This window comes from Natrix helvetica, assembly GCF_964273705.1.
Source record: "Natrix helvetica genome assembly, chromosome: 16".
NCBI classification, from domain to species: Eukaryota; Metazoa; Chordata; class Lepidosauria; order Squamata; family Natricidae; genus Natrix; species Natrix helvetica.
Genome location: NC_138563.1, coordinates 8,076,934 through 8,099,693, shown reverse-complemented (window position 1 = coordinate 8,099,693; position 22,760 = coordinate 8,076,934). Strand labels below are relative to the sequence as shown.

The window sequence follows — 22,760 nt, the reverse complement described above, 5'->3', positions numbered from 1 at the left end:
TTTGTTAGGGTGAATTTTGCCCCGTTTTTATGACCTTCTTTTGATGACCTTCGTTGTGTTGTTAAGTGAATCACTGTCATTGATTTGTCCGTAACTTGGTTGTTAAGTGATTCACTGCAGTTGTTAAGTCAGTAACCTGGTTGTTAAGCGAATCTGATTTCCCCATGAACTTTGCTGGTCAAAAGGTCACAAAAAGGACCATATGACCCCGGGGACCCTGCGACCGTCATAATTATGAGTCGGTTGGCAAGCGTCTGAATTTTGATCGCATGATCGTGAGGATGCGGCAATTGTAACAACTGTAAAAAATAGTCATGTCACATTTTTCAATGCTGTCGTAACTTTGAAAGGTCCACTAAACAGATTGTTGTAAGTCGAGGACTACCTGTAGATATTTTGAGTTGAGTTCTATAGTGCTGTCTCCTTCTGTGAGGCTTTCTCTCTCTCTCCGTATTTAGGGTGAAACATGGAATAATCATGGCCGCTATCATTTACTCCTTCGTACGTCTATTTGACCCTGTCTTTTATTTATACAAATCAAGGAGATGTGCAGAAAGTCTTCAGCTATGCAGCATAGGTAGTCCTCAACTTATGACCACAATTGAGCCCAGAATTTATGTTGCTAAGTGAGAAATTCAGCAATAACAATAGCCCTTAGACTTATATCCTGCTTCACGGTGCTCTCCAGCCCCCTCTAAGCGGTTTACAGAGTCAGCCTCTTGCCCCCAACAATCTTACTGACCTTGGAAGGAGGGAAGGCTGAGTCAACCTGGAGCCAGTCAGGATCGAACTGCTGGCAATGGACAGAGTTAGCCTGCAATCCTGCATTCTCACCACTGGGAGGGAGGGGGGGAGGGAGGGAGGGAGGGAGGGAGGGAGGGAAGGAAGGAAGGAAGGAAGGAAGGAAGGAAGGAAGGAAGGAAGGAAGGAAGGAAGGAAGGAAGGAAGGAAGATAGCAATAGCGCTTAGACTTATATACCTCTTCACGGTGCTTTCCAGCCCTCTCTAAGCGGTTTACAGAGTCAGCCTCTTGCCCCAACAATCTGGGTCCTCATTTTACTGACCTCGGAAGGACGGAAGCCTGAGTCGACCTTGAGCTGGTCCAGATCGAACTCCTGACTGTGGGCAGAGCCTGCAATCCTGCATTCTCACCACTGGGAAGGAAGGAAGGAAGGAAGGAAAGAAGGAAGGAAGGAAGGAAGATAGCAATAGCACTTAGACTTATATACCGCTTCACAGTGCTTTTACAGCCCTCTCTAAGCGGTTTACAGAGTCAGCCTCTTGCCCCCCCCCCCCAACAATCTGGATCCTCATTTTACTGACCTCGGAAGGACAGAAGCCTGAGTCAACCTTGAGCTGGTCCGGATCGAACTCCTGACTGTGGGCATTCTAACCCCTGGAAGGGAAGGGAGAAAGGGAAGGGAAGGAAGAAGGAATTGGGAAGGAAGAAAAATAGCAATAGCACCTAGTCTTACGTTCCGCTTCACAGTTCAGCCAAACCAGACCGAACTGAGAGGATTTCACCCCTGATCTCCTATATTACCTTGTCCCCCTCTCCCTTGCAGACGTCTTGGTGGTGCTGATGACGGATGTTCTCATCTTCCTGCAAGAGAAGGACCAAAAGTATATTTTCCCCACCCTGGTAAGTGCCCTTTTATTTTTCAATCACCTTTTCCTGTGGTGAGATACCCAAGTCTCAAACTGGATGCCCCCTTGGCGCAGAATGCCCAGGTCTGTGGCTGTATTTAGAGTGTCAGGTTTCCGAAAGGTGCCCTAATTAATTCATGAGCCTCGAGCCAAGTTTCAAAAGAAATCCAGTCATTTATTAGGAGCACCATTTTGGCAGTACCCCATTGCAGTCAGATCTAAACCTCATTTGAATTAGGGCTGAACTTTGCCCCCGTTCCTTCCTCCCCTCAGTCTGTAGTAATCTGAGTAATCTGAGATCCGCCTCTAGCCGAAGGTGTGCGTGGAATGCAGTCCCCCCCTTTCCTCACTGTGGCAACTTTATGAGTTGACATAGAGGCGGGGGGGGGGGGCCAGCAACAGACCTTGTGGGATCTGGGATCGTCTTTGCTAGCAAGCGTTACAAACATTTTTAGCCTAATTGTGGTTGATCTGAAGAAGCTAAGGAGAAGTCGGTGATTTTGGATGGAAGACCACCAGGAAATCCCAGGGCTCTAGACGACCTTGGTAAAGAATGACGGTTGCTGGGGAAATTACATTGAGGAAACCAAGGATGGCTTGAAGGGGGCCTTTGCCCAGAATCCAAACAAACAAGGATCTGGGGATGTTGCATTTCACTTTTGAACAAGGGTGATGAATGAATGCCTCCCGGAGTGACGGGTGTCCCATCCCTGGAGGTTTTGAAGAAAAGATTGGACGGCCATTTGTCCAAGATGATATATGGCTATGATGGCAAACCTATGGCACGCCTGCCACAGGTCGCACACGTCAGAGGCATATTTGCTGGCATGCCAGCCGTCAGCCCCGGCGTGCGTGTGCCGGCCAGCTGATTTTCACCCTTCCAGAGAGTCAGGGGAGGCCGTTTTGCCTTCCCTGGGCTTCAGGAAAGCCTCCGGAGGCTTGGGAGGGCAAAAAACAGGTTCAACGGGCCAACGAGAACTTCCGGTTGGCTTTCCGGAGACTCTGGAGTTTTTCCTGGGGAGGGTGAAAAACAGCCCCAAAGAGCCAACTGGAAGTTTGGAAATGATCTGTTTCCAGCTTCTGGAGGGCCTCGGATGGGGGTCAGGAAAGCCTCCGGAGGCTGGAGTGGGCGAAAAACAGGTACAACGGGCCAACCGGAACCTCTGGTTGGCTTTCCGATGCCTCCGGAGGCTTTCCTGAAGCCTGATGAGTGCGAAAAACGGCCCCAAAGAGCCGACCAGAAGTTCAGAAACAATCCGTTTCCGGCTTCCGGAGAGCCTCCAGGGGTCTGGGGGAGGCCGTTTTCACACTCCCCAGGCTTCAGGGGGGGTTGCTCGGGCATGTGCAGGTGGGCGGGGCAGATTGAATTGGTGTGGGCACAGGCACGCTATTACACACCTGCACGCAATTTTGGCATGCTGTAAGAAAAAGGTTTGCCATCCCTGATATACGGTTTCTGGCCATGAGCAGAGGGTTGGACTGGAAGACCTCCAAGGTCCCTATGATCCTACCGATCTATCGACGCGTGGAGAGTCCGAAGGTGCTTCTTTCCTTTCAGGACAAGCCCGCGGTCATCTCCATCCAGAACCTGATTGTCCGCGATATTGCCAACCAGGAGAAGGGCATGTTCCTGATCAGCAACACTCCGCCCGAGATGTACGAGGTCCACGCTGCTTCCCGTGATGACCGCAACACCTGGATGAAGGTTATCCAGCAGAGTGTCAAGCTGTGAGTGTGTGTGTGTGTGTGTGTGTGTGTGTGTGTGTTGGGGAATCTTGCTTGGGCAGGTCATCTTTCCTCACATCCTCCCTAGGTTTGGCAGTAGGACTCACAGTTAAGCCGCGCAATTGTTGCAAGCTTTTTTTTCCCCTGCCAGTTCACCCTCACCTTTAAAAGGGTTAAAAAGCGGGGGGGGGAAGCTTCCGAGGATCCCGCGGCTGACAGCTGAGCTGCGCGATCCTCGGTAGCTTTTTTTTTTTTTTTACTACCGGTTTACAGAACCAAGGACAATTGTCCCTACCGGTTCTAGTTGTAGTTTGAACTATTGTAAGTTGAGGACTGTCTGTACTAGAGCTGGAAAGGACCTTACAGGTCTTCTCGTCCAGCCCCCTGCTTAAGCAGGAGACCCTGTACCCTTTCAGACAAGTGTCCACAGTCTCTTCTTTAAAAAATCCCGTCCCTTTATGTCCCGATTGGTTAACCTGATGTCCTTCCTGCTTGCCTCTCCTCTGCAGCTGCCCTGACAGGGCTGGCTTCCCCTTCATTGAGACCGAGAGCGAAGCCTCTCTCAGGAAGCTGAAAGGTAAGTCATTCCCAGCTTCCCCGGGCAGACTTTGTTTTTCCCTCCTGCACCTTGCCCTGGCAGTTACTGTTGTGGCTCACCAGCTGGCAGCAGAGTTGGCAGCAGGTTCGGACAGTGAGGAGGCTGGGGAGGAACATGGGCCAGTCCTGGAGTCTGGGGAAGGCAGGCTCTGTGTTGGAGGCAGAGAGGGGGCCACAGTTATATGTCAGTTATCAGCTGCCTTCAAAGTCAGACATCAGTGAGGCAGAAGAACATCTGGAGCCTGTTCCCAGTGTGCACATGCGCAGAGTTGCCAGACGAAGGGAACAGCTAAGGAACAGGGGTCAACTTGGGAGAAAAGCCACAGGTGGACGATGAATGGCCCCTCCCAGAGGAAATAAAAGAGGAGCAACAGGGGAGTGGAGTTTGCAGGAGGCAATTAGTTCATTCCTGCATTCTTCCCCATCTGAAAGATATCGGCCTGGCCACTCCCCACGCCTGAGAAAGGTCGGTAATTGGGAACTCTCTTGAAAGACTGTGGGTGAGGAAAGACTTTGCTGGAGAGGACTTCACTGTCAATGAAATAAAAGGGGTTTATCGGGACGAGGACGAGGCTTCGTGCTGCTGGGGAAGCCTAGGTCCGAACAGTTACCTTCGCTTCCTTCCTTCCCACAGATAAGATTCAGCAGTGCGACCATGAGATCGGGGCGCTACTAAGGGAGAAAACAGAACTCTTCGCGGAGCTCGTGGCCCTTCAGAGCGGCAGGGAAGACAACCCCTCGCCCTGGGGGAACCCCCGCGCTCTCTTCCGCACCGAGTCCTCAGACTCCTTGCATGGCGAGAAGCTGATCCAGGAAGCCATCAGGGAAGGTACCGTTCTCCCCACGCCAGAACATTGCAAGGGGGAGGCCTTCGTTTTTGAAGAAATGGGGCTCTAGATCAAGATGCTTACGGAGACTTACTCACTTTTGTTGCCAGGGGTTTAGACATTCATGGCTGTGTGTTGTGTTATTTTGAGGGGAGAGCACTTTTACCCTGTTATACAAGCTGTATACTCACTACTTTACATTGTAGCCAAGTGTCTGTCAGGGTTCCAAATAGCATCCAAAATTAAATCAGAGTCCAAGGCAAAGTATTGCTCAAAGTTCCAATTTATTAAGAGAGCCGTGTTGGGACATCTGGGAAACCCCGAATCTGAAAGCTTCCCGGTTTTCCCCACCCAGTTGAAAGTTCAAGATCTTGCCCCCCACACCCACAAGTCCATCGCATGGTCCAATCTCCCACTGCCACGCTGGCAGCTTCCACCCATCCAGATCCGGTCAGGTGCAGAAACAAAGGATGACCTTGGTTTTCTAGATGGAATTTTGTTTTGGCTACGTAGCATCTAACTCCGTATAATCCCCCCCGTCCCATTTTCCCACCACAGAAAAGGCATAGTAAAATAATAGAAAGTGTGGCAGGCCAAAGATCCATAAAGTATATGGCTGCAGGCCTGACAGTGTCATTTCTTCAGTGTTGTCACATGAAAGGATAGACTTAAATATTTACAAACTGTGAGAGGGTGTACTCACTTCTGTGATATGCTCTCTATATAAAACCACATGTTATTACAGAACAAGAGAAAGAGTATCTGTTTGTTAAATGTGTGTGTGTGTTTGTTTGTTTGTGTGTGTGTGTGTTCTGTCTCTCTTCACCGACAAAATGCATCTCCAGTGGAAGTTTTGAAAGATCTCGTCGCGGGACCCGCCTGGGATCCAGAGCAGAATCACACGCAGACTCCCGGCAGCTGCTCCAGCCCCAACCCCAATTACTCCGCAAGTAAGAGCCCCCCCACTTTCTTCTTCAGCCCACAGCTAAATCAAATCGCCATGGCTAACTCACTGGGCCAACTAGCCACAGGGCAAATCACTGTATTACAGGGGTGTCCAAAGTTGGGAACTTTAAGACTTGTGGACTTCAACTCCCAGAATTCCCCAGCCAGCATGGCTGGCTGGGGAATTCTGGGAGTTGAAGTCCACAAGTCTTAAAGTTCTCAACTTTGGAAACCCCTGCTGTATTAGCATGACTATCTAGCCCAGCGGTTCTCAGACTCGGCCCAGTGACGTTTCCGATTTATCTGGGAAATGGGTGCGTTGGCGGACAGCAGCCGAGGGCAAAATGGGAGCGAAACGGAACGCTCTGGGGGAAATGCGTCACTCTTTATTTTAGCGCTCAAATAAGATATTTTGCATTCATTTCCCTGGAACTGAACTCCCCTCTCCCTTCTTCTTCCTACAGACGGGGAGACTCGAATCATGAACGACGCTCTCGAGTTTACCAGGGTAGAGGCGGAGTCAAACCATCGGGTGAGTTTCGCGAAGCAGCTGGACAGCCGACGAGCCCCTTTCCCCGTTTCAGTGCTGCAGCCGGGCACGGCAGCTGCCTTCCTTGGAGAACTGCTGGGTCAGTTGGCCAGACTTCAGCCACTTTGGGGAACGGGCAGAACCTTCCACTGGCCATGCGTTATTTGCCCCGCGCAGAAGGCTTCCTGGGCTTTTTACGCCTTCTGCAAGAGCTCTTTTAAAAGAAGGCCAATTTTTTTTTTAAATCATTTTTTTTTTAACCAAGGAAGCTGATGGAAATCGCACCCCTTGAAATTCCATTAGCAACGCTTTCTCCCATCTTGGCGTCAGGGTAGTTGGGAAAAAAAGGCTTGTTGCTAGGAAGATTTGGGGCTTCTTCTGTTCGGATCTAGGCTTCCCGCAAAAGCACGAAGCAGAGTCCTGGTCCCGACAAAACCCCTTTTATTAAACGAATGGGAATTCTTCTCATTCACCTTCAGCCAAGGCCTGGCAAACAGTCTTTCAAAGGCGCATTTATGACCACAGACCTTATCTAGCTTGGAAAGCGGCCATGCGAATATTTGCAAATAAGGGGCTGTGCAAGGAAAGTCCGGGCACAGGAGAGTCTCTGAGATTCACGGACAGATCTTCACACTCCTGAAAGGAATCTAACGAACGAATGAACGAATTGTTTCCTGCAAAAGCCCCCTCCCCTTTCGCTCCTCTTTTATTCCCTATGGGAGGGGCCATTCACCGTCCACCTGCGGCTTTACTCCCAAGTCAACCCTGATTTCTTAGCTGTTCTTTTCTTCTGGAAGCTCTGCACATGCACACACTGGGAACAGGCTCCAGCTGTTCCTCTGCCTCACTGCTGTCTAGCTCCGAAGGCAGCTGATAACTGGCATATGGCCTCGACCCCCTCTCTGCCTCTGACACAGAGCCCTCCTCAGAGCCTTCCCCAGACTCCAGGACTGGCCCATGTTCCTTCCTAACCCTCCTCACTGTCCGAATCTGCTGCCAGCTCTGCGGGCCACCCCTGAGATGTTCAGCAGCTTTCTGTGGCCTCGCTGGGATGACTGGGAAATTGGTGGGTGGGGCGGGTGGTGGGGATCCAGCCGGAGGGAGGACCTGTCCTTGGGCCCATCGGGAACTGGAGAGGAGATCCTCACTCTTCCTGGTAGGAGGGGAGGGGAAATCCTCGGCCACCCTTCTGTTTTGAGCTGAGCTTTCGGTCCGTTTTGGCACTGTGGCCTCTCACGTGGCTGATGCCTTCCTCTCTTAGGACGGAAATGGCAACCAGCTGCAGGCCAGAGGAGTGCAGGAGGTGAGTTGGAAGTGTGCCTGAGGGAAGGGAATGCTGCAGGGATGAGAGGGAGGATGTGGGGCTTTTGCGGTGGGGTGGGATGCGGGAGGGAGCTTGGCCTGAACGCAGCCTTCTCTCCCCCATCTCCAGGAGATGCTGCAGCGCCTCAAGAGCCTCTATTCTCTACTCCATGGATTGCAGGTTAGACCCTCCTCTACTAAAGGGTTATTCAACTTACCTTCAAGGAATGGAAGGCCGTTAAGATGATGGCTCTCCCTTTAATCCCATCAAAAGCTGTACCCACGGGGCAACGTCTCTGAACTGGCACGCATGCCAAGCAGAGCAGCTGTCATGGCTGCCTCTCTCCTATCCAAGCTTCAGAAACTGACAGCCTGACATTAGCAACGGCGTTGGGGGGAAAATTGGACTGAGATTGTTGGGGGCAAATAGGCTGCCTCTGTAAACCGCTTAGCGAGGGCTGGAAAGCACTGCAAAGTGGTATATAAGTCTAAGGGCTATTGCTGTTGTTTAGGAAATGGACCCTCTGTTCACACCTTCTCCATCTCCGCATTCTTTTTGGCTGAACTTTTGCTGGATTGGTGCGACTCCCTTTCTGGGCCGGGCGCAAACGGTCCCCTTCCCACATCCACCCACATTACAATCCCTCCACCCTCGTTGCTAATGTCAGGCTGGCAAGATGTGAAGCGAAGCTAGAAGCAGAACGGCAGCCATGACAGTAAAGGACAGTTGGTTGGGGAGGGGAGAGAAGCCGCCTGCTGCCCTCTTCCTCTTTCTCCCCCAGGGCGTCGTAGCGCATCAGGACACCCGGCTGGCCTTCCAGGCGCCCGAGGCCGGGGAACGGCGGGAACGGCTGAGCCGCAGCAACTCCTGCAAAGAGGCCCCCTTGGCCGACCAGCAAAGCACAGAGCTCTCACTCTTGCAGAAGCAGCATGCCCTCTTGCAGCAGGAGCTCAACCGCTGCCGGCAGCTGGGCCAGGAGAAGGCCCAGGAGGTGGCCGTCCTGGAGGCCCGGCTGCGGGAGAGCGAGGGGGAGAGGCAGCGGCTGGAGCGAGAGGCGGACGAGGCCCGGAGGCAGCTGGCCACGCCCCGGCTGACTATGGAAGCCGTCTGGATTCGGAAGGGAACTGAGCCCCGGAGGCGCAGTTTGCCGGCTGGAGATGCTTTGTACCAAAGTTTCACCCCACCTCCAGTGAGTGCCAAAGGCTGGGGGGGGGGGAATCTTCCTCCTGTCCATGGGGCTGGCGTGGGGAGGCTCTGGGCTGCATTTGATCCTCTCCAGCTCCCCCAGGTTTTTCCAGCCAGGGAGCTGCGATCTGCTGCCAACTGCATTCTAGCTGCGGGCTCTGCCCTAAGGCCCAGCTATGGTGGTGCAACTTAATTTATTGTGCTTACATTCTTTCTGTCAGATTCTTTTTAAATTTGCCTTCAAAAAAAGACACTTGGAATGTCAAGGCAGCTAGAAGTGTGGAGTTCTTTAAAGAACAAAAAGACTGACTTTAATAGATTAACAGACTTGGAGGGGACTTTGTAGGTCATCTTGTCCAACCCCCACTCAAGCAGGAGACCCTTCACCGTTTCTGACAGAGGGCAGTCCAGTCGCTTGAAAGCCTCCAGGGATGAAGCTCCCACAACCTCTGAAGGCAACTTCTCTTCCATGGGTGGATTGTTCTCCCTGTCAGGAAATTCCTCCTTATTTCCAGGTTGAATCTCTCCTTGGTCAGTTTCCATCCATTCTTCCTTCTCTGGCCTTCGGGTCCTTTGGAGAACAGCTTGACCCCCTTCCTCCTCTCTGGGGCAGCCCCTCAAATATTGGAAGATGCTCTCCTGTCTCCCCTGGTCCTTCTCTTCCCTAGACTAGCCAGGCCCAGTTCCTGCAACCGTCCATCGTATGTTTGAGCCTCCAGTCCCCTCATCATCCTGGTTGCTCTTCTCTGCACTCTTTCCAGAGTCTCAACCTCTTTTTTATACTGTGGTGACCAAAACTGAATGCAGTACTCTAGGTGTGGCCTTACTAAGGCTTTATAGAGTAGTATTAGTAACTCTCTTGATCTTGACTGTATCCCTCTGTTAAATATTGGAAGATGCTCTCCTGTCTCCCCTGGTCCTTCTCTTCACTAGACTAGCCATGCCCAATTCCTGTAACTGTTCGTCGTCTGTTTTAGCCCCCAGTCCCCTCATCATCTTTGGAGGGGAGGGGAGAAGGCTGCTCAATGCATCAAACTCTTGGCTGAGCGGTCAAGAGCTGCAGAATCCTTCTGGGGCCAAAGGGGAGCGTTGCCTGGGGGGGTAGGAGAGGCCCATGCCCCCACCTTTCAGCCTCCCAGAGAAGCCGGGGCGTTGTACTTTATTTTTCATTCCTCCCGATGGGAGGAATTTGGAACAACCGTCTCAAGAAGGGATCAAAACCAAAACCAACTTTAGGAAAAGTTGATTTTTAGAAAGTGGGCCTTTAGAAAAGTGCCTATTCAACTCTATTCTGATGTATTTATTTATTTTCTGCCTCTGTTCTGCCCAGCAGCCCTTTTGGTACTTCCTTCCTTCCTTATTTATCTATTTGTCAAACATGTACAAGATAACAGGAATAAGAACAAACTTGAACAATAACGCAGGAAATGGGGTACAAATAAATGGGGATAGTAGGACAGGGACGGAAGGCACGCTGGTGCGCTTATGCACGCCCCCTTTACGGACCTCTTAGGAACGGGGTGAGGTCTACGGTGGACAGTTTGAGGTTGAAGCTGTGGGGGGTTTGAGGATGTAACCACGGAGTCAGGTAGAGCATTCCAGGCGTTGACCACTCTGTGGCTGAAGTCGTATTTTCTGCAGTGGCGTTTGATGGAGGGAAGCTGTTGAAGGCCCTTCAGCCAGACGGTTCTTCTCAGGCGCAGAGGGGTGGGAACGCATTGTAACTACTGAATCTCTTCCTTGGGGGGGCTTAACTCAGGGCTCTTCTTGCCCCTTTACTTCCCCACAGCAGAACCGAGTCGGAGAGCCCCTCTCGCCCGGCTGCCACTCCCTGCACCGGACCTTCCCCAGTGGCCAGCGGGAGGAGGTGGCCTTCCCTGGTCAACTGCAGGAAGAGGCAGAAGAACATCTACAGGTGCTGATGGAGGAGGAGGGCCTGGGCAACTCCCGCTCTCCCCCATCCAGCCCCAGAGGTGAGTCGGAGCACCTACCATGAGGCTGGCCCTCTTACCCAACCAGGTGAAGCCAGATACAGCTAGTCCTCGACTTACAACAGCTCATTGAGTGACCGTTCAGAGGGCGCTGAAAAAAGCGACTTAGCACTTTTTTTTCACACTTAACGACCATCGCTGCATCCCCGTGGGCACCTGATCAGAATTCAGAAGCTTGGCAACTGGCTCATCTTTACGACGGTCGCAGTGTCCCCGAGGGTCACACGATCCCCTTTTTACGACCTTCCGACAAGCAAAGTCCACGGGCAGGCCAGATTCACTTAACGGCTGGTTTACTAATTAAAACAAATGCAACGATTCCCTTAGCAACGGTGGCAAGAAATGTCTTAAAATTGGGGGCAAGACTCACTTAACCAATGTCTCACTTAGCAATATAAATTTTGGGCTCAGTTGTGGTCGTAAGGTGAGGACTTCCTGCTGCTGGCACAAGCCGAGAACCGCCAGGGGGCAGCCAGGTGCCACTTGGTTCCCTTAGGCAGGCACTTGGAATCTCGTCCTCCTGCCCCTCCCCCCTTCCCAGGTGAGTCCTGCTGTCCTAATGGTTTTTAAATCCCATTCCAATGAGTCACATAAATTAAATTTATCTGATAAGGAGACTGAGGATGAGTGACTTACTGGAACAGACTGTCTGTTTGCAGTATAATCTTCCATTCTCTGTTGCTTCAATGGCTTGGGTGAAGTGCTGTCTCCTTCCTTCCTTCCTTCCTTCCTTCCTTCCTTCCTTCCTTCCTTCCTTCCTTCCTTCCTTCTTTCTTTCTTTCTTTCTTTCTTTCTTTCTTTCTTTCTTTCTTTCTCCTTTTCCCCATTCTTAAAAATCCTGGCTTGGAGTATTGTTAAGATATATCTAAATAGGTAGCCACACTATAGGTGCTTGTGTAAAAAGTTCCGGTGTACATAAATTATATACATTATATTTATATATGGGAGGGACCATACCGCTTCCCTTTTTGCCTTTTAGCCCCACTCCAGGAGCCTTCCGGGCAGAAAAACCATTTTGTGTTGCATTTTTGCTGATAAATAAATAAAGGGAGACTAATATAGATCTATTTCAAGCTATTTAGCTCTCATCAGCTAGCCATGCCCTTACTGGGATTCGAACTTGGGCTGTTTTTACATGTTAAGTAGTTATATTAACCTCTAAGCCACAAGCTCTCCTCCCTTATCAGCTGAGCCAGGGGAATGATTAAGTGTTTTGTCAAAGCACTTTATATATATATATATATATATATATATATATATAGATAGATAGATAGATAGATAGATAGATAGATAGATAGATAGATAGATAGATGATAGATAGATAGATAGATAGATAGATAGATAGATGATAGATAGATATAGATATAGATATATATAGATATATATAGATATATATAGATATATATAGATATATAAATATATAAAGAGAGAGAGAGAGAGAGATCCCACGATGCATAAAGGCGTATATCTCTTCAATGGTAGTTTTTACACTTTGACGACGTTAGCAGAGGCTAACGAAAACTAAGTGGATAAAGAAAGACCTGTTCTGGATACTAAGATGGGGACCGGGGATATACATTTAATTAATTAATTAATTAATTAATTAATTAATTAATTAATTAATACAGAACGGGACTTTCTACGTTGTACACAAGGCAGAAGCACTGCAGTCTCGGCGAAGGCAGCGCTTCCACCACCCAGGAATGCCTCTTGCTGTTTTTTCAGATTTCCTGAGGATGCAGGATATTCCAGAGGAGGTGGAGAGCGTCCAGGAAACCAGCGCCGGTGACGGAGACCTCCTGGGCAGTTAGATGGCCCCAGATGTGGGGAGCTGCCTAGCACGGCCCGAGCCACCCAAGGACCTCTTGCTCCCCTGCCGGTCCCGTCCCTCCCTTTTCTTGGATCGAAGCCACATGCCAGGATGTTTCAGGGACGCGGGAGACCACCCCATGTGAACCTTGGGCTGGACTGGGGGAGGGAGAGGGAGGGGAGAGGGACACGCGTGTCCCAAGAGTGGGTGAAGTGCGGCCCGTTGACTTGCACATCCCCAGGGACCGTCGCCGGTGGGTCAACAAACGGGGCGGTAGGAACCTTCCTTTCTCTGGCTTCGTGTTACTGGATTCTGGGGACCATAAATGCCCGCCGGATCCCGATGAGTCGGGACTGATTGGAGCCCCTAACCCCACTCCTACTGTACTTCCTGCGGTTTAAGTTTTATTTATTTTGGAAACGGGTGGAAGCTGCCCCATCCTGATGGAAGATATTTTAAATTATTTTTTTTTAAGTTGTTTCTGCTTTTGTTTAACACTTTCAGGGGTTCTCTATGAACATTCAGGGCGGAGGAGTAGTGAGATTGCTGGTCAGCCCCTCCACCCCAAAAGAACCAGGAGAAGACCTTCCAATTTTGACATTAGGTGTGACTCGGTCAACTTGGGGAATCTGGATGTGTTTTTCGGCTTCACAAGCTACTTTGCCAGCCTGGTTTAGTTGAGGGAAGCTTTTTCCTTTTTTGAAATCCACGTTTGCCCACAAAAAAAGAAGGAGTTTTGACTGACTTCTCGCTCTTCCCCCAAGAGAGAAATAAATCGCTTTGCAAACATCCAATTCAGACTTCTTACCCACAGCATAAACTTGGTTAGCTTTAAGGCCTGTGTTTTCAATCTCTTAATTTTACTAAATGAGTTTTTGGGAAAATAGAGAGATTTGGGGGTCTGTAGAAATGCAGATGTTTCCACCTATGAGCACTCAATACCTGTGTGGAAACAATGTCATAATAAACGGCCGGTTAAAAATAAAAAAAACTAGAGATCTTTTTTTGCAAGCTAAATTGCAGTGAAGCCCCTTTTTTTCCACCAGGGAAGGAAATGTTTTCTGCCTGCAAGCCTGAATTCACCAAATTTGTGGAAACCTTTGTGGGGGAAAGTGTATTTTTGAGGTTTGATGGCTAATAACACCATTTTCTTTTGGAGTAGTACCATAAAATTATGTATCCATGGTATATATATTGATATATAATTTTATGGTACTATTTCCCTCTCCCCCCTCCCCAAAAAAGTGGTGTTATTAGCCATTAAATCTAAAAAATACACTTTCCCCCCCAAAAAAGATTTCCACAGTTTTGGCCTCTACTGTATATGTATTGCTGGTATTGCAGACCTATAAAAATCTGAATTTTCATAGCACAATCTCAATTGCCAAATAGAGATATTTCTCTATTTGGGAATTGAGATTGTGCTATGAAAATTCAGATTTTTGGGTGTTTTTTTTTAATTGGTGGGGGAGAGTAGGAGCAATGCCACAATTTTCAGGGGGGGTTTAGTGACATTTTTTAAAAATCAAAGCTTAGGGAGTTTTTTTCATTAAAAATACGTATCAGGGAAAAACATCAGGGATTAGAAATTGATTTTGAAATTGGCCTGAGTTCTAGCTTGATTGGAAACAAAGCTAGATGTGATTATTATTATTATTATTTACATTGCCATCGACACAACTTGCACACATGCTGAGCGTGGATAGCCCGAGTGTGCCTGGTTCGAAACAAATACCAAAAAATAAAAATAAAAACCCCAGGAGACCCTTTTCTAAAGATCTACTTTCTAAAAACCAATTTTTCCTAAAGTTGGTTTTGGTTTTGATCTCTCGTTGAGACGGTTATTCCAAATTCTCCCCCATTGGGAGAAATGAAAAATAAAAGTACAAGAAGGAAATGTGCAAATAGGGGGGTCTCTTGTTCTCTCTCTCAATCCTTGTACAATTTTTAAAAAATCACATCTCTCTAAGCTGCTATTTCGGCCAATTCCAGTCCCAGTTTCTGCAGAGAATAAATGTGTGAAAAAATGAAAAAAAAACTCAGCTTGGTGATGGAAATTGTCCGAGGCCTCTTCGGATGGCCAACAACCTTCGCCTTTATTGACGGAAACGCCCTCCAATCCGTATTTCTCTCGCTTTCGCCGTTTTTAAAATTCCTTTTCAACCCTTAAAAAAGAGATTTTTTTCCTTCTTTGATTGATTAAAACAAAAAAATCCCTGCGATTCTGACCAGTAACACCTCTTAACAGAAAAGGTTTAAAAAAGAAAAAGAAGAAGAAAAAAAAAAAGAATGTGCCACGAAGGACTTTTTTTTAAATAACAAAGGAGAGTGATTTTTTTTTTAATATAAATGTATATGAAGGAGATAAAAATGGTTTATTGTTTTTCCTGTTGATTTAACTTGTAAAAGAAAAAAAAGGGGGGGGGGACCAGAAAAGTTTAATTAAAAGATATCAAAACCGAGAATGCGTGTCCGCTTTGCTGAGGGGAGGGGGGGGATGCAGAGGGTTGGCGGTTGGGTTCAGTTTTTTAAAATGATCAGTTCTGTGGGCGTGGCTTGGTGGGCGTGGCTTGGTGGGCGTGGCAGGGGAAGGATACTGCAAAATCCCCATTCCCTCCCGATCAGCTGGGACTCGGGAAGCAGAGAATAGATGGGGGCGTGGCCAGCCAGAGGTGGTATTTGCCGGTTCTCCGAACTACTCAAAATTTCCGCTACCGGTTCTCCAGAACCGGTCAGAACCTAATGAATGCCACCTCTGTTTGGGTTGTTTCCTCCCGCAAAGGCCGAGGAGGACTGTGCGGCCCTTGGTGCTCTCAGAGCTTGCTTGTTTCCTTCCAGACTTTTCATGACCCAACTAGGTAACCTCATCAGTGCTAGAAGGCGAGGGGGCATACACCACGAAGTACATTCACCTTTTGACTGATCAATTTGGGGAAGGCAGGTTCGGCCTTTCAAGGAAGTGCAATATTGTACAAGAGAAGCAAAGCGTTGCGGGGGAGATTCTCCGGGGAGGAATGTGGCATCTTTGAGCTATAGAATTGTAGAGTCAAAAACGTGGCGTTGGTACCTTGAGGGTCATCTAGTCCAACCTTGGGGGGAAGTCTAGTGTTCTGTCCTCCATTGGGGTCATCCCACTTCAGAGCCTTATTTCTTAGGTCTCTTTCCGTGTCTCCCAGGGAAGAAATAGGGAAGGAAGTCTTCAGTATTTTTCTTCAGGAAACTCCAGGCTGGAGATGAAAACATTTGAAGAACGGTTGCAGGATTTGGATCTGGCTAGTCTAAAGAAAAGAAGGACTAGGGTGACATGATAGCAGTCTTCCAGTATTTGGGGGGCTGCCACAAAGAGGAGGGGTTCAACTTATTACTTAGAACAGGGGTGTCCAAACTTGGCAACTTTAAGACTTGTGGACTTCAACTCCCAGAATTCCCCAGCCAGCAGAGCTGGCTGGGGAGTTCTAGGAGTTGAAGTCCACAAGTCTTAAAGTTGCCAAGTTTGGACACCCCTGACTTAGAATAAGAGTTGGAAGGGACCTTGGAGGTCTTCTAGTCCAACCCCCTGTTTAGGCAGGAAACCCTACCCCACTTCAGACGAAGGAACATCATCTTAAAAACGCCCAGTGGAATAAAAACGTATTCTGCAAAGCACCCCGAGGGCAGGACAAGAAGCAACGGATGGAAACTAAGCAAGGAGAGAAGCAACCTGGAACTAAGGAGAAATTTCCTGACAGTGAGGACAATTAACCAGTGGAACAGCTTGCCACCAGAAGTGGTACGGGCTTCATCACTGGAGGTTTTTAAGAAAAGATCGGACAGCTACTTGTCTGAAATGGAGTAGTAGCCATGGGGTTTTATGGCAGATACTGGAGTGAGTTGTCATTCCCTTCTCCAGTGGATCATGTTTTGTCACCGAAGCAGTCGGTGTGAGCTTAAATGGACTCCAGAGGACGGTAGAGGACAGGAAGAATGTTATCCATGGGGTTTGCAGCTAACAACAACAGGCTCTCCTGCTCAAGCATGGGGCTAGACTAGAAGACCTCCAAGGTCCCTTCCAACTCTGTTCTATATTCTACTGTAGATATGTGTGACAAAAAAGCCAACTTCCCCCTTTTTAGAGAAACGTGGATGAAATTCTCACACTGCCCAAAGAGTAAGGCAGAGACCTAGGGCCTCTCTCTTCAGGGGAAGGACACTGCGGAAGTGTTGCAAAAGTTGTGCAGAAAAGCCACCGATGGTGGAAAGGACCAAGGCCTCGCGGGGAGACACGCCTGGCGTGCAAGATTATCTTCAGAAGTGGGGGGATTGCAAGCTACCTTTGTCGGTTTGCTGTTGTGCAGTATTGCAAGGAGATTGCAAGCGAAACCAATTTCTCCTTGAAGCATCAAAGCAGGCTGGGGAAACCAGCTGTGCTCCACTTCCTAAGTTTCTCTTCTCAGCTGTGTGAACTATAAAAGTTGAGGAAGAACCTGTCAGCCTGATGGACTTTGGTCTGTCATATCAAACACTGGAATCCAACATCGCTGACTGATTGGGTACACCGAGTTCAGCTTAGTTTGGTAAATACCGGACGATACTTATAAAAGTTTCCCGTGTGAACAGTTGTGGATGCAAAATTATAAATTAACCATGTCGGCCTCATACAAAGAAAACTTACATAAAATATTTCCTCGTTGGCATCTAGCACCAGCCAGACTGGCAAAAATTTACCCAAATGTGAGCCCCAGATGCTGGAAATGTAAACATGGCCACGGTCCATACTTCCACATGTGGTGGACTTGTCCGGAAGCGAGGAAATATTGGAGTAAAATCAGAATTTGGGTGCAAGAAATGACAGGCCTTCAAATCCAATTTAAAGCGGAGGTGTTTTTGTTAGGGATAATTAGAGGAACGTTTGGAAAGGAAATCAGTGATATAGGTGGTACCTTGCTCAGTAGTAGTAACTGTGAAAGGGATCTCGGAGTCCTAGTGGGCAACCATTTAAATAAGAGCCAGCCGTGTGCAGCAGCTGCCAAAAAAGCCAACACAGTTCTAGGCTGCATAAACAGAGGGATAGAATCAAGATCATGTGAAGGGTTAATACCACTTTATAATGCCTTGGTGAGGCCACACTTGGAATACTGCATTCAGTTCTGGTCGCCACGATGTAAAAAATATGTGGAGACTCTAGAAAGAGTGCAGAGAAGAGGAACAAAGAGGATTAGGGGACTGGAGACTAAAACATATGAGGAACGGTTGCAGGAACTGGGTATGTCTAGTTTAATAGAAAGAAGGACTAGGGGAGACATGATAGCAGTCTTCCAATATCTCAGGGGTTGCCACAAAGAAGAGGGAGTCAAACTATTTTCCAAGGCACCTGAGAGTAGAACAAGAAGCAATGGGTGGAAACTAATCAAGGAGAGAAGCAACTTAGAACTGAGGAGAAATTTCCTGACAGTGAGAACAATTAATCAGTGGAACAGAAGTTGCCTCCAGAAGTTGTGAATGCCCCAACACTGGAAGTCTTTAAGAAGAAAACACTGGAAGTCTTTAAGAAGATGTTGGATAGCCATTTGCCTGAAACGGTATAGGGTTTCCTGCCTAGGCAGGGGGTTGGACTAGAAGACCTCCAAGGTCCCTTCCAACTCTACTATTGTATTGTATTGTATATCATAATTCACAGATGGACAGCAGCAAGAATAACAGACGCCCAAAATTGGAAATTAGACAGCATACCCTCCGAAAACACGATAATTAAAAAAATAATGGATTGCATGGAAATGGTCAAATTAACTTTTAAACTGCAAGATAAAGAAGATAAAGAATATTATACAGCATGGGATAAATGGTATCAGTGGTTAGAGAATAGGAATCACGAATGAAAGTAGAATATTTATATATGTAAACATTAGGTTACAGGAGTTATAAATGTAAAGAAGAAATCGGTAAATGTAAAACGAATGGGAAGTAGGTAAGATGATAAACAAAATGGGATATCCTGATGTCTTAGGAATGGGAAAAATGAATGTTGAATTTGGTTTTTTACGTTTTGTTTTGTAAAAAGTTTAATTACAATTACTTATTCGAAAAGAAAAGAAAAAGTCTTCCATGCATGTTCCTTGGGCAAAATCTGCAATTTATTCCGAGCCAATGCATAGCGCATAAACTATAGCTATAACAACCTCTCTTGGTTGTTTCAAATATATTTCATTCGATTGATTGGTTTATTCATTTATATAGTAGAGCTGAGCCTTCCTTAGCAACGGGTGCTTCATCCTTAGATGTATTTTTATTAGGACTGAGGCTGTATTTGCACAATCTGTTACATTTTTATTAACTTCAGACTTGGTTCGTTTGCTGGGCGCTTGGAGTGTGTTGTGCAAATGGAGCTCACCGGTTGTTTTAATGAAATATATTGTGCAAACACAGAATTCGATTAATTCACTAGCTGAGTTTAAATAATGTCTCCCAAACAGACCAAAGTCAGGAACGAATTAACGAATTAATTTGTTCTAACAAGAAACTAAAGAAGCATACATTAGGTTTAGCTTTCAAATGGGCTGATAGAAGGATACGCCTACGGTGGGACTAGAACTCACCATCTCCTGGTGATTGGCCCAAAGTCACCCAGCGGGCTTTCATGCCTAAAGCAGGACTAGAACTCACAATCCTCTGAAATTCATCGTCTCAGGCCAACCCATCACTAGTGGGTTTAAAGATTGATGACCTCCAATGTCCCTTCCGACTCTGGAAAGTTAACTATATTTGGCCCTCTCTAACAAAATGAAATTCAACGTAGAGAGAAGTGAAGTCTTACACTTAGGCAAGAAAACCCCAAAGGACACATATAGAGACTGGGTGAAACCAGGTTTAATAGCAGTGACTGGGAGAGGGATCTGGGAGTCTTAGTGGACAACCAGCTAAATAGGAGCCAGCAGCCAAAAAAGCCAATGCAATCCTAAATTGCATTAACAGAGGGATACAATCAAGATCAAGGGAGGTACTGATACCACTCTGTAAAGCCTTAGTAAGGCCACACCTGGAGTCCTGCATCCAGTTTTGGTCCCCACATTATAGAAAAGAGGTTGAGACTCTAGAAAGAGTGCAGAGAAGAGCAACCAGGATGATGAAGGGAGTGGAGACTATAACATATGAAAAACAGTTGCAGGAACTGGGCATGGCTGGTCTAGGGAAGAGAAGGACCAGGGGAGACAGGAGAGCATCTTCCAATATTTGAGGGGCTGCCCCAGAGAGGAGGAGGTGGTCAAGCTATTCTCCAAAGCACCTTTGAACGCCAGAGAAGGAAGAATGGATGGAAGCTGAACAAGGAGAGATTCAACCTAGAAATAAGGAGGGATTTTCTGACAGTGAGAACCATCAACCCACGGAACAGAAGTTGCCTTCGGAAGTTGTGGGAGCTTCATCCCTGGAGGCTTTCAAGAAGAGACTGGACTGCCCTCAGAAATGGTGTAGAGTCTCCTGAAGGGAAGGGAGGGATGGGAAGAGAAGGGAAAGGAAGAGAAGGAATGGGAAAAGGAGGGAAGAGAAGGGAAAAGGAGAGAATGGAAGGGATGGGAAAAGAAGAGAATGGAAGGAATGGGAATAGGAGGGAAGAGAAGGGAAAGGAGAGAATGGAAGGGAAGAGAGAAGGGAAGGGATGGGAAGAGAAGAGAAGGGAAGAGGAGTGAAGAAGAGGGAAGGGAAGGAATGTCGGTGTCCCTCCCACCCACTCACCCAGAAATCTATATTTCTGTTTTGACTCTCATAACATTTTAATTAACTCTACAAAGGTAACCAAAAACTGGGTTTATTGTGTTTGCTCAAAACCGGATTACGGCTGTTTCTCCCTTGGGAAGGCCCAGGTTGTGACTTTGGCCTGGGTGGATCCTCCCCTTAAGTGCTCCGCAGTTCACAGCAGGCAGCCATGTAAAAACAAGTTCTGTTTTTAATTCCTCTGCAACAACACGGAACCTGGGAGAGCCATTTTCCGACCCGTCACCGCCACTTACAAGCCTCTGTGAGTGGAGCCCAAGCGGAGGCATCTGAGAAAGGCACCAGCAATAGAAATAGCACTTAGACTTATATACCGCTTCTTCAGCCCTCTCTAAGCGGTTGACAGAGTCAGCCTCTTGCCCCATACAATCTGGGTTCCTCCTTTTACCGACCTTGGAAGGACGGAAGGCTGAGTCAACGTTGAGTTAGTCAGGATGGAACTCCTGGTAGTCAGCAGAATTAGCCCCCAATGCTGCATTTTAACCACTGGGAAGGAGGGAGGGAGGGAGGGAGGGAGGGAGGGAGGAAGGAAGGAAGGAAGGAAGGAAGGAAGGAAGGAAGGAAGGAATAGCAATAGCACTTCTAAACCACTTCACAGTGCTTTTCAGCCCTCTCTAAGTGGTTTGCAGAGTCAGCCTCTTGCCCCCAACAATCTGGGTCCTCATTTTACCAACCTCGGAAGGACGGAAGGATGAGTCAACCTTTAGGAGGGAGGGAGGGAGGAAGGAAGGAAGGAAGGAATAGCACTTAGACTTATATGCCGCTTCACAAAGCCTTTATAGCCCTTTCTAAGTCAGCCTCTTGCCCCCAACAATCTGGGTCCTCATTTTACCCACCTCGGGAAGACGGAAGGCTGAGTCAACCTTGAGTCCTGGTGAAATTTCAGCTGCCAAATTGCAGGCAGCCAGCAGTCGGCAGAAGTAGCCTGCAGTACTGCACTCTAACCACTGGGCCACCAAGTCCAAATAGGGAGCCATTTGCATCCATCTACTAGATGATTTGCAGGTGGACTGTCCCAGAAAGTGGAGGTTTCATTTACAGATTTACAGATTTGGAAGGGGACCTTGTAGGTCATCGAGTCCAACCCCCTGCCCAAGCAGGAGACCCTACACCATTTCTGACAGAGGGCAGTCCAGTCTCTTCTTGAAAGCCTCCAGGGATGAAGCTCCCACAACTTCCGAAGGCAACTTCTGTTCCATGGGTTGATTGTTCTCCCTATCAGGAAATTCCTCCTTATTTCCAGCTTGAATCTCTCCTTAGTCAGTTTCCATCCATTATTCCTTCTCTGGCCTTCAGGGGCTTTGGAGAATAGCTTGACCCCCTTCCTCCTCTCTGGGGCAGCCCCTCCAATATTGGAAGATGCTCTCCTGTCTCCCCTGGTCCTTCTCTTCCCTAGACCAGCCAGGCCCAGTTCCTGCAACCGTTCATCGTATGTTTTAGCCTCCAGTCCCCTCATCATCCTGGTTGCTCTTCTCTGCACTCTTTCTAGAGTCTCATATTTAGCTTGGCTAATGTTCACAAAAGTCCAATCAACACACCTGAAATTTCTGACTTTTGGCTTCCTTGAAGCTTTTGTGTCCAAAACCGTCCTGGCAGGTGGCCTGGCCTGGCTCTTCGGCGATGGGTGTGGTGTTGTGTAAATACCCAGCGCATCCTCAACACACACATCCCTGCTGTACATTGCCCCACCTTGCCAAAGTCCTTCCTGACCCTTTTTTTTTTGCCAAAAGCAAAGATGTTGAACTTCAGCAGCATCAGGTGAGTTTCCCACCCAAGCATCCTCCTCCGAGGGAAAGGTATGGAGAACGTGTCCTTCCTTCCTCTTGGGTGCAGTTCAGAGATGCCTCTGCACACCTGGACAGCAGGAAACAAAGAGGAGCGTGTGTGTGAAAGATAAGCAGGAATTGAGAACTAGACTGGATCACAGAAGAGCAACAAAGAGGATTAGGGGACTGGAGACTAAAACATATGAAGAACGATTGCAGGAACTGGGTATGTCTAGTTTAATGAAAAGAAGGACCAGGGGAGACATGATAGCAGCCTTCCAGTATCTCAGGGGCTGCCCCAAAGAAGAGGGAGTCAAACTGTTCTCCAAAGCACCTGAGGGCAGGACAAGAAGCAATGGGTGGAAACTAATCAAGGAGAGAAGCAACTTAGAACCGAGGAGGAATTTCCTGACAGTGAGGACAATTAATCAGTGGAACAGAAAATGCCTCCAGAAGTTGTGAATGCCCCAACACTGGAAGTTTTTAAGAAGATGCTGGATAGCCATCTGTCTGAAGTGGTGTAAGTTTTCCTGCTTAAATAGGGTGTTGGACTAGAAGACCTCCAAGGTCCCTTCCAACTCTGCTATTCTATTCTATTCTATTCTATTCTATTCTATTCTATTCTATTTCTATTACTATTCCTATTCCTATTCCTATTCCTATTCCTATTCCTATTCCTATTCCTATTC

General features: G+C 47.8%; 2 protein-coding genes across 9 annotated transcripts in view; one reads left to right on the top strand and one right to left on the bottom strand.

The window, feature by feature from the left end:
* Nucleotides 1-14,909, top strand: part of ARHGEF2 (Rho/Rac guanine nucleotide exchange factor 2) — a 164,697-nt gene extending 149,788 nt beyond the window's left edge. For 7 of the 8 annotated variants that reach the window (XM_081968502.1, XM_081968503.1, XM_081968501.1 and 4 more), the window contains 11 exons: nt 1,566-1,642; nt 3,206-3,375; nt 3,882-3,949; nt 4,604-4,798; nt 5,642-5,746; nt 6,206-6,273; nt 7,532-7,573; nt 7,703-7,753; nt 8,355-8,762; nt 10,548-10,731; nt 12,475-14,909. In XM_081968502.1, coding sequence (XP_081824628.1) covers nt 1,566-1,642; nt 3,206-3,375; nt 3,882-3,949; nt 4,604-4,798; nt 5,642-5,746; nt 6,206-6,273; nt 7,532-7,573; nt 7,703-7,753; nt 8,355-8,762; nt 10,548-10,731; nt 12,475-12,560 — 1,454 coding nt within the window. In that variant the 3' untranslated portion in view covers nt 12,561-14,909. The remainder of the gene's footprint in view (nt 1-1,565; nt 1,643-3,205; nt 3,376-3,881; nt 3,950-4,603; nt 4,799-5,641; nt 5,747-6,205; nt 6,274-7,531; nt 7,574-7,702; nt 7,754-8,354; nt 8,763-10,547; nt 10,732-12,474) is intronic. The other variant, XM_081968504.1, reaches the window with a different exon arrangement.
* Nucleotides 1-22,760, bottom strand: part of LOC309400166 (uncharacterized protein) — a 189,538-nt gene that overhangs the window by 88,145 nt on the left and 78,633 nt on the right. The window lies entirely within an intron of this gene.